General features: G+C 53.5%; 1 protein-coding gene across 1 annotated transcript in view; it reads left to right on the forward strand.

Moving 5' to 3' along the window:
- Positions 1 to 16,510, forward strand: part of Rab44 (RAB44, member RAS oncogene family) — a 28,667-nt gene extending 12,157 nt beyond the window's left edge. Inside the window, exons 4-13 of the mRNA XM_059281647.1 lie at positions 210 to 344; positions 751 to 841; positions 1,201 to 1,296; positions 2,249 to 2,436; positions 2,998 to 4,421; positions 11,139 to 11,220; positions 11,706 to 11,820; positions 12,913 to 13,014; positions 14,744 to 14,820; positions 15,732 to 16,510. Coding sequence (XP_059137630.1) covers positions 210 to 344; positions 751 to 841; positions 1,201 to 1,296; positions 2,249 to 2,436; positions 2,998 to 4,421; positions 11,139 to 11,220; positions 11,706 to 11,820; positions 12,913 to 13,014; positions 14,744 to 14,820; positions 15,732 to 15,822 — 2,401 coding nt within the window. The 3' untranslated portion in view covers positions 15,823 to 16,510. The remainder of the gene's footprint in view (positions 1 to 209; positions 345 to 750; positions 842 to 1,200; positions 1,297 to 2,248; positions 2,437 to 2,997; positions 4,422 to 11,138; positions 11,221 to 11,705; positions 11,821 to 12,912; positions 13,015 to 14,743; positions 14,821 to 15,731) is intronic.
- Positions 16,511 to 16,777: the final 267 nt, after the last annotated feature.

The raw sequence follows: 16,777 nt of genomic DNA on the forward strand, positions 1-16,777 counted from the left end.
TAGTGTATATGAACCCATATGTGGGCTCCATCCTCAGCACCACATAAACTAGGTCACGGTAATCCCGGTCTTTGGGGGGTGGAGGCAGGAGAATCCGGAGTTCAAGGTTATTCTCTGCTGCATAGCAAGTTTGAAGCTAGCCTGGGCTGCAGAAGCCCCCCACTTCCTGGTCCTCCGGTATCTAATCTCTGGAGGTTCCCGTACTCCAGGCAGGCTGAGATCTGGAAGCTGCGTCAGCAGGAGCCCCAGCTGGCAGGCAGTTTGGAGGGCTTACTGGCCAAGATGAGCATACGTCTGCAGGAGGTTCAGGCTGACCGGGAGGCCCTGGAGTGGACGCTGAGGAAGTGAGTGGGGACGTAGCAGGTGTCCCTTGCACACTGTGGATTCCTAGATGAGGTTCTACTCCCTTCTGGAGCGGCTGGGTAAACAGAGCCAAGTTGGAGGAGGAAGGAACTCCAGGGGCCTATTTAGTGACCCCGTAACTGTCAGGGTCACAGCTCTGTCATGGGGGCCTGAGTCATGGGGCCAGGATGGTGACTGAGTGTGGTGGGGGTAGAGAGTTGGGACAATGGGGACCATAGCTAGGGTGGGGGGTGGGACACCAGTAGAGGTATGACCAGTGTCATAGACCCAGGGTGACAATGATAGGGTCTGAGACCGCTGCTGCGGGCAGGTGAGGCAGCAGGGCCCCGGGCATAGAGTTCCCGAGGTTCTGAGAGGCTGTCTGGTGCCCACCCCCTGCCGCTGCAGGCGAGACTCCGACCATCTCCACAACGTGAGGCAGCTCTATGAGGAGACGGAGGAGCAGATCCGCAGGGAGAAGCGGCAGCTGCAGGCGCAGGTGAGTGCCTTGGGCCTCGGCCCTGCCCTGATCCATGCAGGCTAAGTAGTGGCTGAGGAGTGGCAGGGCAGCAGAGGCCGCTGGGAGGCCCCCTGCCTGGCATCTTGTGCTGCAGAGAGTTGGGGTGGACCTGCTGGGCATGTGTTCTGTCTCTGTGAGGTATCAACGTTCCTGGGGACTGATTTCTACGCTCTGGGCTTCAGTGTCCTTGGGAGAGTTTAGGCCCGAGCGGGGGAATTCCAAAGTTGTCTTTCCAGCCCTTGAACCCTAGGCCAGGGTGGGGGTGAGGTGGGGAGGGCCAGCCCAGCCGAGCTGGCTCTGGGAGTCTGCAGAGCAGGGCTGACCCGTTTTCTCTGCAGAGTGACTCCCGGGGCATGGCCCTCAGAACCCACATGCAGGAGGCTCTGGAGGCCAAGGAACAAGAGGTTCAACGGTTGGCAGAGGGCCAGAGAGAGGTGAGGACAGGCCTTCTGGGGAGCCCAGGCAGCCTTCTCACTGTTCCCAGATGGACAGGTCCCCTGAAGCCACCAGCAGCCAAAAACTCCCTGGGCTGCTCCTTGCCAGATCAGGGCTCCCTCCCCAGTGCCCTGGGGACGCAGCCATGGGTCAGATCAGGTCCTGCAAAGAGGCAGACCCTGGGAATGAGCCTGGACTTACCCTAGCCTCAGGTTTTCAGCATCTGTGAGAAGGAGGTGCCTGTGTCCGTGACATTTCCCAGGCCTCATGTGTCAAATGAGGTGGTGAATGGGCACAGCTGGGAGGGGAAAAGCTCTGGACAGGCTGGGTACAGTGGCACTCGCCTGTGACCCCAGCCCTCAGAGGTAGAGGTAGGAGAACCAGGAGTTCAAGGCTAGCCTGGGCCATCATGTGAGACCCGGAAGCGGGTGGGGTGGGGAGAAAGAAAAGGATGTTCTGGGCAACAGGAGTTCACAGGGCTCCACTGTCATCAGAGCAACCTGGGCAGATTCTTGACAGGTCGGCGCCTGCTGGGGGGTGGGGAGGCTGAGGACCCTCCAGGCCACCGTAGAATCTCTGCTCTACGGGTCTTGCTGGGGCTGCACTGTTGCTCCGTGGGATCTTGGGTCAGAAGCTCCTACAGTCCAGATGGAATCAGGAACAGCTGCAGGGCTTGGCCCGGGGAGGGGGGCGGTGAGGACCTCCTGCCCTCTGATCATGGTTTCCTCCCTACTACCCACATGTCACAGGTCTCACCGTGTGGGGGTATAAAGCAGCTAATTAGCTGCTTGAAGGGTGACCTCCCTGCCGACCATACAGTTTAAGCTGGGCCTTCAGGAGCTGGGCAGTGGGGGCAGGGGTGGGGGCAGGGGGTTCTTGCCTCGCCAAGGTCTTGGAGGCTCTTTGTCACCCTAGAGGACAGCTTCAACCCTCTCCTCTCACCCTCCACAGCTGGAGGCGCAGCTCCTTCACCTCAGCAGCACCCAGCAGGAGGCCAGCTGGGAGAATCTGCAGCTAAGGGAGGCTGAGCGCAGCCTGGCTGGACAGCTGGAAGAGGTGCAGGGGCAGCTGCAGGTGACAAGGGGACATCTGGATACTGCCAGGGGCCGAGTGTCCTGGCAGGTAGAGGAAGAACCAAGGCAAGTAGCAGCCCTCTCTGGACTCAGGTAGATTGCAGTGGCTTCTGGGAGTCAGGAAAGACTGTTCTCTATGGAGCTAGTTAGATCTCAGTACACACACACACACACACACACACACACACACACATAGACACACAGACACACACACACACACACACACATACACACAGAGACACACAGACACACAGACACACACACACACACACACACACATACACACACAGACACACACAGACACACAGACACACACACACACATACACATACACACACATACACACACAGACACACACAGACACACACACACACACACACACACACACACACTCTCCTCCCAAGCAGGTACTTGCTCTGTAACAGCTCAGAGGCAAGAAGGCTTGCCTGGTCAGGGAGGCTTCCTGGAGGAGGTGAAGCGTCATGTGGGTTTTGAGGTACAAAATGGGATGGGGGGATTTCCAGCCAGCCCTGGAGGAGTTAGCCACAGGAAAGGTTATGCTGTCGGGATTTGGGGGATACCACTAAATGCCACTCCCCTGACCTTCACTTCCCCCTTCCTTCCCAGTGTCCCCAGAGAAAATAAGAAGGCCCCAGACCCTCCAGCTGTCCCCACTGAGGAGGCCCCACTGCCTGAGCTGTTTGGGGACAATGATGACTGGGACCAGCTCCTGAACACCTTTGAAGACCATTCCCGCAGGACCCTGCAGCTTTGCTGGAGCCCACCCCCAACCCCGAGCGGCACCTCAGGCCCCCAGACTCCCCGAATTGTTAGGCAGATCTCCATTTCCAAGCTGCCTGCTTTACAGCAGGAGCCAACCTCAGATCCAGACCCGGGTCCAAGAAGCCCTGCCGGGGTGCCTCCCGGTACCAAAGATAGGAGAGGGGTGGAGGACCCCGAGGGTCAGGACGGACAGGATGGCAGTTCTAAGCAGCCTGTGGACACCCCTGGCCTGGAAGCTAGACCTGAATCCCCCTTCCTCTGGAGCCTGCCAGGAGCCCGGGCTGGGGAGTCTGAGAGCGTGGGAGCAGAGGCTTTCAGAGAACAGCCTGCTTCTGAGGCTGAGCCTCCTCCTCAAGGGCTCCCTCCTCCTCCTCAGTCCCCAGCTGGGTCCAGAAAACAGTCCCAGGCCCCAGACCTCGGTGACGAGAGCCTTTGGCCTGGACCTGATCCAGCCAAGCTGCCCATGCAAAGAGAGGACCTGACAGAGGGCCTGAAGCTGGGATTAGGGTCCCAGGGAGCCATGATCCTCCCTGAGGGGGCTGCAGAGCCCTCTTCCCTGAACCTGGAGCCTGTGGGCCAGGTACCCACAGAGACGCCAGTGCAGGGTGAGGCATGCCTGGCTAGGCAGGAGGAGAGTTATCTTAGGGGTTTCCAAGAAGCCCATGGCCAGGTCCTTAAGTTGGATAGCCTGGCTACCCACCTCTGCCAGAGTCCCGAAGAGCAGCAGCCCAGGCCAGAGGAAGGAAACTCAGGAGAGAGAGGCCAGGAGGACCTGGGGTCAGAACAGGCCGATGAGGCTCACAGCCTCGAAGCCAGGAACCCAGAATCACCCCAACGAGATGATCTGCAGGAGCCTGACACATCACAGGCCCCTGCAAAGACAGAAGTCCCTGCTCCTGGCAAAATGTCTCCTCCAAGAGGCTCTCCCATCATGGGGCCCGGGGCTGGGCTTGCAGTGGGAGCCCCAGAGACCACACAAGCCCTCCTCGCCTTGACTGAACTGGAAGCCCAGCCCAGGTCCATGTCCATGCCTGTTCAGGTGGAGAGCAAGCCAGGCACCCCTCAGCCCGCAGAGCCAGGGGCAGAGAGCAGACCGGAGGACCCAGGAACAAACTCAGGGGAAGCGGAACTCACTGCTGGCAAGCCTCAGGCCGACCCCGATTACCTCTACCACGTCATCTTCCTGGGGGACTCCAATGTGGGCAAGACCTCATTCCTACACCTGTTACATCACGATGCCTTTGCCACCGGGCTGACAGCCACTGTAGGTAAGACCCCTTGGGGAGCTAACACTGAGGGGAGGTCCTGGGCCAGGACCAGCAGGCTAGAACAGTCCCTGAGCAAGCCATCCCAGACGTGGCAGGTTCTGCCTTGGCCACAGGCCTTCACGAGGCATTATTTTATATGGGCATAATCTTAGCATTCCACTAATTGTCTCTAATTACAGGTAATTTGCTTTCCCTGCATTGATCTGGCTAGCTCATAAGGCACAACAGGAGCAAACACTGTGCCATTTAGGTCCTGGTGTTAGTGGAGGGTGAAAACACGCTAGTCTCTGCCCACGTGGTAGGCGGGGTTCCCTGCAGAGCCTGGGCATGCTCACGACATGCCCCGGGTCTGCCCACATGCCCTGGCAGGAAATCACAAGGTGGGTATCACATAGACTATATTCAGAGTGTGGCAAGTTAGGACCCTGGGGGCCTGGGTTCGAATTCTAGCACTACCACTCATCGGGGCTGTGAACTCGGATGCCTTGTTTGACCCCCTCTGACAGCTTTGTGACCCAGAGCCCCGAGGCATCGGCTTCTAGACAGAGGGACAGTTTATTCTGGCTCCATTTGGGAGGTTCTGGTTCACCATTTGTCCTGTTGCCTTCGGGCCTGTGGCAATGGAGTGTACCATGGTGGGAAATACAGGCTGGAACCAAAATGCTCGCGGTGCTGCCGGGGAGTGAGAGAGGGAGCCAAGGAGGTAATGTGCCGATCTAGTGTGGGTAAAGCCCCGGGTCTGATCTCAGCAGGGCATAAGTAGAGCTGTGATCCCAGCGCTCAGGAGGTAGAGGCAGGAAGATCAGAAGTTCAAGGTTGTCTTTAGCTATTTAGCAAACTTGAGATCAGCCTGGGCTACAAGAGACCCTATCAAGATGGGTGGGAGTTGGGGGCAGAGAGGGAGTAAAGGAAGCCAGGGTCCCACCATCCACTTTGAGGGCACGTGCCTAATGACCAGAAGACTTCAGTGCCAGCCAGGCCTCACTTTTTTTTTTTTTTTTTTTTTTTTTTTTGAGACAGGGGTCTCTCTATGTAACTCTAGCTGTTGTCCTAGAACTCACTAGACCAGCTTGGCCTTGAACTCGTAGAGATCTGGCTGCCTCTGCCTCCCAAATGATCTCACCTCTTTTTTTTAAATTAATCTTTTATGTGCGTGGGTGTTCACCACATGGAGGCCTGATGCCCTCAGAGGTCAGAAGAGGGTGTCAGATCACCTTCAACTGGAGTTATAGACAGTTGTGGGTGTTGGGAACTGAGCCTGTGTCCTCTAGAGGAACAGCAACCGCTCTTAACTGAGGAGCCATCTCTCCAGCCCTCCCGCCTCACTGCTTAATTCTTGTACCTCCCAATAGCACCAGGCTGGGCACCAAGCCATAAATCCATGGACCTTTGCAGGGAGACAGTCCAGGTCCAGTTCCGTCTGACCCCCACATCTTCATCTGACAGTGGAGACGGGAGTGACCCCCACTTCCAGCAGTGGGTGCGAGTTCACACACGTCAAGAACAATGCCTGCTGGGCAGTGGTGGCGCACGCCTTTAATCCCAGCACTTGGGAGGCAGAGGCAGGCGGATCTCTGTGAGTTCAAGTCCAGCCCGGTCTACAGAGTGAGTTCCAAGACAGGCTTCAAAGCTACACAGAGAAACCCTGTCTTGAAAAACCAAATAAATAAATAAATAAATAAATAAATAAATAAATAAATAAATAAATAGATAGATAGATAAATAGATAAATAAATAAATAAAGCCTGGCATGCATTATACACTCCGTCCGTGTTACCCATGGTTCCCATATTCTAAGTATAAACATTTGAGCATGATAATTCAGTGGCTCCCGTAAGAGGGACAAAGGTGGAGTGCTGTGTGTCTTCATGCCAGTCCAGAGTACAGGCTAATTAAGAGTCGGTGCCAAGCAGATGTCTTAACACTACCCTGTCGTAAGAGAGGCCTATGGCAGACTCTGGGGTTTTCTCTGTCCAAGAATCCCTACCAGGTGTCCTAGTTTGACCTCTGTTGGTGAGATAGCCCCATGAGCAAAAGAAACTTAGAGGAGGAAAGAGTTTGTTTCAACTTGCGCTTCCGGGTCACAGTCACTGAGGATGACAGGGCAGAAATTCAAGACAGGAGCCTGGAGCAGAAACCATGGAGGACGGCTTACTCGCTGGCTTAGGCCCAGCTAAGTTTCTTATACAGCCCAGGCCCACCTGCCTAGGGATGGTGACGCCTTCAGTGGGCTGGGCCCCCTCACATTGGTTTTCAAGACACCGTCTTACACTGTAAGACTTACGGACCTGGCCAGTCTGATGGAGGCCATTCTTCCGTTGGGGTGCCCTCTTCCCCGGGTGACTCCAGCTTGTACAAGTTGACGATAAAAACTACCCAGGACACCATGGACTTAGTTAGACTCAGTGCCCTTGAAAAAGAGGGACCCATAGCAGACCTGAGCTACTGTTAGGTGGACCACAGGGTCCACACGGCCACCATTATGTCTGCTGGGTGCCCACTTGTCCCTGGCATCTTCTGCCCATGTCTTACCTCTGACAACAACCCTCCTTGTCTTGGTTTCCTGGGCCTGTGATGAACACCCTGACAAAATCAACTAAGGGGGAAAGCTTTATTTTTAGCTCACATTCCGACGTACAGACCATGGGGATGCAGGGATGTCCATGCGGCAGAGCTTGAAGCAGCTGGACGCATTACATCCACAGTCAGGAGAACAATGAGTTAATGCATTCCTGCTGGGGTTCAGGGCTCAGCCTGTGAAATGAGGCCGCCTGCATTCAGGATGGGTCTTCCCATCGCAATTAACCCAAGTAAGAACATCCCTCATAGGCATGCCCACAGGTCTACCTATTCTAGACAGTTCCTCATGGAGACTCCATGGCCAAGTGATTCTACATTGAGTCCATACAAGGGCTGGTTCCGTGACCTCCCCTCAGGTGAGGCTGGGATCCTTGACTTTGCCACAGGAAAGAGTTTTAGGAGGCAATATGAATCAGAGTCAGCATTTATTGAGAGTTTTAATAGATTTAAGCTCTGGTGTTAATGGACAGGTGCTCACAGGGAAGGGATAAGACACAGACAATGAGCTCCAGAGATCTGCCTGTCTTTGTCCCCAGCATGGTTTTGTCGCATGTTTTTGCGTGTGTGTGTGTGTGTGTGTGTGTGTGTGTGTGCGCGCGTGAGCGCGCGCGTGCGCACGCACATACATATCAGGGACTATGGAGGTCCAGCCCCTCGATAGTCCCCTCCCAGGGTCTGGGAAGAATCTACAACCAGCTGATAATTAATCTTTGATGAAAGAAATGAATCTATGTACATGGAACTCCTTAGTTCATACACTTTATTATTCTGTGATAGTTCTCTCTCTGCACAGCTTCTATTCTGCTCTCATGTCTAGCTCCTTTCTTGTCTGATTTCTCTCTATATTTATCTACTGTCCCCTCTAGGTTCTATCTTAATTCCTTCATCTAGTTCTGTCCCTTCTAGGTTCTCATCTATCTAGTTCTTTCCCCTATCAGCTCCTCTCCCGTCTCCTTCTCTCTCATCTGGCTCTTCCTCATCTTGTTCTTCCCCATCTGGCTCGTCCTCATCTTCCATCTCGTTCCTCTAGTCCTCTCTTCTAGCCCTTCAATCTAGTTCTTCCCCATCTCAGTTTGTTCCTCTCAAGTTCTTACCCATCTAGTTCTTCCATTCTCTTTTCTCTTCTCTGTCCTGTGCCCTGGAAGTCCTGGTATATAAAGCCAGGCTTCCAGGGTCAAACAGAGAGGTGATAAGAATCACATTGAGAGGCAATAACCGTTAATTATCATTTGCAACCCCAAAGGGAAGTGATTAATGGGGAAATGAATTAACTAAAGGCTAAATTCAGGTAATATCTAGGAAGGGGGCTCTTATGTGCTCAACTATAATCTTAAACGTGATTAGTAGAAAATGTTAAAAATCTATAAGTTGCTAGGTCAATGGGAGAAAATAAAACTGTCTTCTTTTTTCCTGTGGCTCCTATCTGTCCAAGCTATCTGCCCTTTTTCTGCAGGGTGGGGGAAAGTGTGCTCAGTCGCTAGGCAACCTGTGTACAGCTAGATGCCTTTGGTGATAGTTAAAGGGAGATCTGGAACTAGAGGTAAGGTTTGGGAAAGCAGGAAGTAAAGCTTAATTGGCACATCCGCCAGGCCTTCTCAGATGGGTAGCCTGGATGCTTAAGTCTGTTCTTAGAGAATAGAGAGGTATCTCTGATAAGGTACTTTCCTCCATCTGGGGATGGACCTGGCCGGATGCTGCCAATGCTGATAATTACAGGGAGGCTTGAACTGGGGTTCTGGCTGAGCATAGCTGTCAGCGCAGAAGGTTATCTAAATATTCCTAGAAGTGGTTAGGTAAGGAGTTAGCAGTCTATAAAGTTAGTAAGGCTGTAAGAAAGGAGGGTCCGAGCTGAATTGTGTAAAGCTATTACTTAATGTCCACCTGACCTAGGTGGTGTCTCCTTGTGGAATTTACTTTAAATCAGGAGACTTGCATGTGGACTGTTATTACTGCTAGTCCTTGAAAGTGGCCAAGGGAGATATCTGATTCCAGAGAAAGCCTTTCCTGAGGCTGTTCTCCAAATACCTGGAATGTGTATGTCCAGAGAGTGATCAGTCCACACTGTTAGCCCTTCTTAGGGAAAAGTCAATTGGGGAAACTATGAAGGCACACATGACTTTCATAACAGAATACAGCTGATATATAACAAGCCAAGTAACACCAAAAACTCCTTGGGATTTGGCTTCCTCTGGAGGAATTCCCTGATTCCTCCTGGTAGTGACTTTGCCATAACCAGCTGAGTTCTTATGATATATTCCTGCGGCCTGCAGCACATACATGCATGTGGAGGCATAAGTCTGATTTTGGGAAACGTCCTTTGTCGCTCTTCCACCTTATTCATTGAGGCAGAGTCTCTCAATTAAACCCAGAGCTCACCAACATGGCTGGTCTCACTAGCCAGCTTGCTCTAGGGAGTCCCATCTCTGACTTCTGAGACTGGGATGGCAGGCAGGCTGCCATGCCCACACAGTGTTTATGTGGGTTTCTGGGTATCTGATCCCCTGTCTTTCAGGCTTGCATGGCAAGTGCTGAAGCCCTGAGCCAACTCCCCAGCACCCACGACACCCCATCTGTGCCAGTTCCAGATAATCCAACTGCACAGACTCAGAGCAGGCTTGCACCCATAGCCAGCCAGGTGCTCCCCCAACCCCCCCCCCCCCAGCCTCTCTCAAAATGTCAGAACTCTTGCCAGGTGCCTTTGAGGGCAGTGGGTGGAGACACAGATCTCCATCTGAGACTCTCAATTTGGTCCCTACTGGTGGCAGAGAACCGAGTCCTGGTTAGGTTTCTTGCCCTCACTTGGTCCCAAGGTTCAAGCTCAGGGCCCCCCACTTTCAAAGTGTAGGCCCTACCTGGGAAGGCTTGACCCCTGTGTGCCCTGTTCTGCCCCTGATGGTTGCAGGTATGTGGGCTGCTGCCCCCTTGAACCAGTAGTGCCCAACAAAGACCAGACTTGCATATCTGGTGGTTTGTGTGGCTTAGCTGAACAGAGTTTTGGGGCACACAGGATGAGCTGGGAGGGGGCAGAAGTCAGTGGGGGAGGGGCAGGAATGGCTGAGAGCCGTTGGTGAGTGGACTGGTGGGTGTGCAGCTGAATGTGACAGTCTCAGGATGCTCCAGTCCTGGGCTCCTAAGAGTCTCAGGAAGGGGCGGTAAAGAAAATCACTTGCTGCTCAGGAGCGGCCTTGCTACTGGGCAGGGTCGGTCTTCTTGGAGGAGACCAGCGGACTGTGTGAACCACCACCAGGGGGCAGCAACATGTACTTGCAGGGGTCACCACAGAAACCTCTCACCTAGACTGTGGGTGTCGGGAGCTGCCAGGCTGCAGTGGGTTCTGCAGGCAAGGGGTTCGGGACAGGGAGAGAGCACCCCCTCCAATTCTTTTTAATTTATTTCATTATTTTTGAGTGTCTGTATGTGGATATGCACATCTCTGTGCAGGTACCTGTGGAGGCTAGAAAGGGTGTTCAATACCCTAGAACTGGGGTTACAGGCACTTGTGAGCAGCCTAAGGTGGGTGCCGGGGCCTGAACCCAGGTCCTCTGCAACAGCAGTAAGGACCTAACCGCTGAGCCATCTCTCCAGTCTCCCCCTCCCCCCCAGTTTTTGCCTCTCCCACATCCAGAGGGCTTCTTTGACAGGTGGGGGGGGGGAATGGCTGGAAGGGCACAGACTATTATCAGCTCCCTATCCCAGGGTCTAACGGGCCTGCAGCTGTGACTCCAGGTGGGGTGGGGCTGTGGGACTCAGCCTGTGGAGGGATGAAGACTGCAGTCAGAAACCCTGCAGAGCCTTTAGCCCACAGGCCATTTCACCCCCCACTCCAGCCATTACGGGTCTTTAAAATACCGCCTTGCTGATGAGAAAGGGAGGCTCTAAGGCAGAAGGTGACTCACCCCAAAGCCCCAGAGTCCCAGAACACACAGTGTGAACCCATGGGTCCTTTCTCCACCTTGGGAAGGCTGCTTGGAGGTGTGACACTTGGTCGTGGGGATCTTTGGAGAGCGGAGAGGAGCCCAGCATGTGGCTCCATCCTTCCATGGCTGGGGTTGGGAGCGGGCACACACTTGTGGCATCTCGGGCGGGCTGTCCTGCATGGAGAGTAAAAGCCCTCTTGTCTTTCTCTGTGTGTCCTAGGAGTGGATTTTCGCACCAAAACCCTCATGGTAGACAACAAAATCTTTGCGCTGCAGCTGTGGGACACAGCTGGACAAGAGAGGTATTCAGATGGTCCCAGCCAGTGGTCAGGGACTGGGGCCGTGCTCAGAGTGTGGGAGGAAAGGGTAGCCCACAACCTGGGTGACAGGGGACAAGGTCTACCCATTGTAGAAGCAATGAGACCCTGAGATCCAAGACTCAGGGAATCAGGACAAAGGGACTCAGGTGCCCTCACTCTGCACTGCCCTCAGGGGGATGATGGCCGATTCTCCCCTGACCAACCTTCTAGACAGCAGGCCTTCCATCTAACACATGGACCACAGTAAGAGAAACTTAAAAAGTCGAACATAGGTTCGACTCTGCAATCCATTTCTGGAATCTTGTTCTAGAGATAAACTCACGCATAGAGCAGAGAGCCGACTGCTCAAGGCTTCATTACAGATCAAATCCACCCCTTTACACCCCATTACATCAAATCCACCCCTAGGGTGATGGGGGAGTCCCCAGGCTCTGGGTGTGGTGGCCTCACGCAGACCCTTTGGGCAGGTACCACAGCCTCACGCGACAGCTGCTTCGCAAGGCGGAGGGGGTGGTGCTCATGTATGACGTCACCTCCCGAGAGAGCTTCACCCACGTGCGTTACTGGCTCGACTGTCTGCAGGTGAGTGTATTCGGGCTGCAGTCTGGCCCCCGGTTTTGGAGTCAAGAGGAAGCTTGGAATCCACCCACACACATCCTTCTTTCTCCCAGCGTTACAAATGACGCAGTAGTCATAAGAGTGACACCACCCGCTGAGGGACGCGTGGGTGGATGAACTAGGAGCCCTGTAGCGCAGAGAAAGCACAACCACACAGTACGGCCCCCAAAGCGAACTGCTCGTGCGTCCTGAGAGCATCTCTTTTGGACAAGTAGCATGTCCGCTTGGGATGTCTCCTAGGTGGGAAGTCCCGCTGGTGACGTCTAGCTCCATGTCCCACGTAACTGATCTCTATGCCGGGATTCCATAGGGCACCGAGCCCAACATGAGGCTAAATTAGGACCAAGTGAAGTATGTGCCCTCTCTCTAGAAGTTTCTAGTGTAATAGAAGAGATTTTTTTTAAAAAGCGAGATAAGGCGATACATGAGGGAGAAGTCTGGGTCTGTCTACCTCAGCCCCACTCTGTGACTTTGGCCCTGTGGCTTTACCTCCCTGAACTTCCGTTTCTCTCATGGGGAGCTGGGAAGATTTACTCACACAACTGCTTCCGCCGCCTGGAAGAGAGCAGTCAGCAGCCAGAAACTATAATGATGCCCACGATTTGAGAAGCACCCAGGGGGCTCAGTGGTTGAGAGTTCCTGCCTCTCTTCCAGAGGATGGGCAGTCGACTCCCCACTTTATGTTTCTCACAACTGTCAGTAACTCCAGCTCCAAGGAATCTGACACCATCTTCTGGCCTCTGTGGCACCTTACACACACATGATGCACTTGTGCACACACACACAAAGAAAAAGAAAAAAGAAAAAAAGCAACCAGAGACAAGTGTTAAGGCAGCCTAGACAATCAGAGGCACACAGTTAGGAAGAGTGGGCAGGAACAATCCAGAAAGACTTCCAGGGGGAGGTGCCCATAAGATTCGCCATGAAAGTAAGCAAGAAAGGAGAAGAGAGGGTCCAGGTGAGAGAATGACTGATAGCTTCTAGAAACTTCTAGAAGCTTCTATCTTGGGCCTGGCATCCACTGAGGGCAGCTGAGGGCAAATGTCCTGTGTGCAGGATGCAGGTGCAGATGGGGTGGCCATGGTCCTGCTGGGAAACAAGATGGACTGTGAGGAGGAGAGGCAGGTGCCCACTGAAGCTGGGAGAGGACTGGCCCAGGTGAGTACCGGGACATCTCTGCTTGGCACCTGGGGAACGGGGCTCCCTGCCCTCCTGTCCCTGCCCCCTCTAATGGCTGACCTCTTGACTGCTGTCGATCGGCCCTGGGCTCAAACCCAGGCTGTGCCGGCGGCGGGCGCCACCTTGAACACTGCGTAGAATTAGCAGATTCCCACACATTCCCAACCCACGTGAAAAACATCTTCAGAGTGAAAGCATTTTTAAAAGCGTCACTGAAATCCCCAATCAAATCTTAATTTTATCTCTGGTCTCTAATTAACATACTCCCTTCTCATTTATTCTATTTTAAGACTCAAATGTTTTCCTTGGGAAGACAACATCAAAAGCTTTGCCGCCAGACGGGGGATACTATTATTTATAAATGAGATTTAACCACACTCTAGAAAAGACATATATATTTATGCGTATATGTGTATGAATAATTTTTAAAAAATTTAAAACCTAGGGAGAGAGTCAATCCTGGTCCCGCCCTTCGCCACTGTGGCTCCAGGTTGGCAGATCATCCCCTCTCTAAAACAGCCGTCTGTCTCTTTAAGGGTTCCTTCTTGGAGAATTTATGCTGCTAGAGGACTGAGAATTGGCAGTCCTTAGAGGATACACAGTTCTCTCCCTCCTAGGACATCCACTCAGACGCCAGACGCCGCGACTCCTCCTCCCAGTATTGTTTAGGAAGGACAGTTGGCAGAGCTTGGCAGTTACACATTGGAGGTTCACGGGAGAGGCCGGTGTTTACCATGAAGGATCCTGTGCTGGGGGATAGGTGCCCTGTGGGGTCAGAGAGAGAGTTCTGAACGTCTCTGTGAGGCTCCCGTCAAAGTCGATGGGGTTTTCCCTGGAATGGTTCTGCTCAGAACCTGGAACCTGGATGTGGTGTCCCAGCAGCCCCTCACCACTGGAACCCTGTGGTGTCCCTGTGGCGTCCCAATGGCCCATCAACCTGCTCTCCAGCTTCAAGTCAGCAAAATCCCTTGACTATAGGAAGGGAAATGAGGCTGAAGCCCAAGGACTCAAGATAAATCAGTGACATTGGGTCATAAAAGAGGAAAAGGGGGAAGGGGAAGGGGAGAGAGAGGAGGAAAGAAAAGAAAAAAGAATCCCATCCTTCGGCCAACAAAATGGCCCAGTGATAGAGGTGCTTGCCACCAAGCCTGATGACCTGAGTTTGATCCCCGGATGCACATGTTAGAAGGAAACCGACTCCTGGTCGGCATGCCTGTACCTGGTAGCCATCCCCCTAGCCTCTTTGGCTTTTCAGACAAGGTCTCATGTAGCCCAGGCTAGCCTCTAACTTGCTACATGGCAGAGGCTGACTTTGAATTCCTGGTCCTGCCTTCAGCTCCCGAGCGCTAGGTTATAGGCATTTACCACAATGCCTGGCTCTTAATGTTTTTTGTGTTGTTGACAACTGAACCCAGGGCCTTGTGTGGGGTACAGCCCTGGGCCAGAAGTATTTTAGAAAAACATACAAACAAAACCCTGAGCATTAAAAAAGAAAAAAAAAAAAAAAAAAGGCACATGTGTTTCTCCAGGTCAAGCAGTGAATCTGTCTTCTACTCCAAGTCTGGGGGAAGACTCCAGGATGGCCCCCCGTGTCCTGTAGCCAGCAGAGGGGTGGGTGGTGGGCAGAGGTCCAGGTGGGGACCGAGGGTGGCTGGCGAGGGGCTGGCAGGGCTGGACCTGACCTCTCAGCCACTCGGTGTGGTTGCAGGAGCTGGGGGTCTCCTTTGGGGAGTGCAGCGCCGCCCTGGGTCACAACATCCTGGAGCCCCTGATGAATCTGGCTCGGTGAGTACTTCCCATACCCAGAGTGCTCCAGGGCAGCCCTGCCCTGCTCAGCCCTCTCCAGGAAGTGGCCAAGGAAGGCCCTGGTTACAGACCCCGTGTTCTGTCCTCACAGCTGTTCACACCCTCTCACCTCCCTTCCCCTGTCTGGGCCTTCTGGTGACTTCATGACTTAGAGTGAATGCCAAATGCCCCCCGATAGCCCGCACTGTCTCCACTGCCGTCCTGCACTGTGGAGCCATCCCCTCTGTCCCTATCTCCTACTTCTCTGTCTCTGTCTCTCGTGACATTCTGCTACTTTCCCTGTGTCCCTGTCTCGGGCCCATGCCCTTCTGGACTAACTGTTTTTAGATCTGTTTTTTTTTTGCTGTCTGGGAGGAGTCCATCTGTCTGTCCAACCCTTTTTATATGGGGCCTTGCACCCACTGTGAGCTCAGTGAATGGCTGAGATGGGTGCTGGGAAGGGCATCTGAGTCCACCAGCGTCCCTGGCACATGGGTAGACGTGTGGTGCTTACAGGAGATAATCTCTTGTACTTTCCCAGCTCCAGATTGGCTCTTGATCTTGAGACTGGGATTCCAAGGGAACGCACCCCACTCCTGTGGCACAGAGTGTCCATCCATGGTCTATGTATCAGCTCAGGCTCAAAGCCCCGGAATGTGACTTCTTTACTCCTGTTGGAGTTGCTCATTTGTGTGTGTTTGTGTGTGTGTCTATGTGTGTCTGTGTTGCTTGGCACCCAGTGGGCCAGGAAAAGAGACAGAAGGTCACAGTCTCCCAGCCCCATCTTTCCACTGCCATGAGCACAGAGGACAAAGGGTGGAACCCCCCCAGCCCTGAACCCCAGCTCCCCACAGTCCTTCATGCTGCTGCTCCTGGAGAGAGAGGAGTGATTCGGGGACATTGTCATACAGGTCACTTAAGATGCAGGAAGACCGCCTGAAGGCCTCGATGGTGGAAGTGGCCCACCAGCAGCCACCCAAGAGAGCTGGCTGCTGCCGCTGATCACCGCTCTGGTCCCATCATGGACTGCCTCTTCCCATGGCTTCTATTCTGCTTCCTGGACATGGCTGTGACAGAGAAGCCCTGCAGCAGACAGGGTCACTTCTGCTCCCCTGAGCAAACATGGCTGGGGTGAATGGCAGGACAATCTAGAAACCTCACCCAAGGAAAGTATCCCTAAATCTTTCGTTCACCCCAGGTGGCAAGATGTCGGGATATTCTAGTTTAATTTCTGCTGTGATAAATACTACCAAAAGCAGCTCAGAGGAGGAAAGGGGGTCTTTCAGCTTACACTTCCAGGAACTGGAGTGGGAACCATGGGGAATGCTCTTTGCTGGCTCACACACCTCCTAATGCTTAGCTGGCTTTTATTAGCCTAGGCCCACCTGCCTAGGGATGGCACCACCCACAGTGGACAGAGCCCTCCCGAATCAATCTTCAAGCAGAACAGTGCCCCACAGACATGCCCACCACAGGCCAGTCTGGTAAAGGCCATTCTTCATGTAAGTTTCCCTCTTTGCTGGTGACTCTAGATTGTGTTAAGTTGATAATAAAAACTAACCAGGGCACAGGACACATGTGGGGGTGCTATTTTCCTTTTGAGTATTTTTGGATTTTCTTCAGTGCCTAGGGATGCCTTGTCCAATCGGGGCATCAGACATAGAGGAGGAAATAAACCTTGCAGAGAGTCTGTTTGGTGTCAACTCTGAATCCACACAGCCTGTTAGTTCCCACTATGCCTGTGTCTGCCTCAGTTTCCCCAATCAGATGTGGATTTCTTCCTGGCAGAATCCGATCCTGAGAGCAGTGGCATTCTGGTGGCCCTGATATGCCCTGAATCCTCTGGCACTCCTATGGAGGGTTGTACCAGGATCCTGCTTCCTGCCCTGAAGCTCAGGGTCCTCAGTAGGCACTGGATGCCTGTGATTGGTGGGGCCTGGACTGCAGCACGGAAACC

This window comes from Peromyscus eremicus, chromosome 16_21 (genome assembly GCF_949786415.1).
Source record: "Peromyscus eremicus chromosome 16_21, PerEre_H2_v1, whole genome shotgun sequence".
In the NCBI taxonomy this organism is placed as follows: Eukaryota; Metazoa; Chordata; class Mammalia; order Rodentia; family Cricetidae; genus Peromyscus; species Peromyscus eremicus.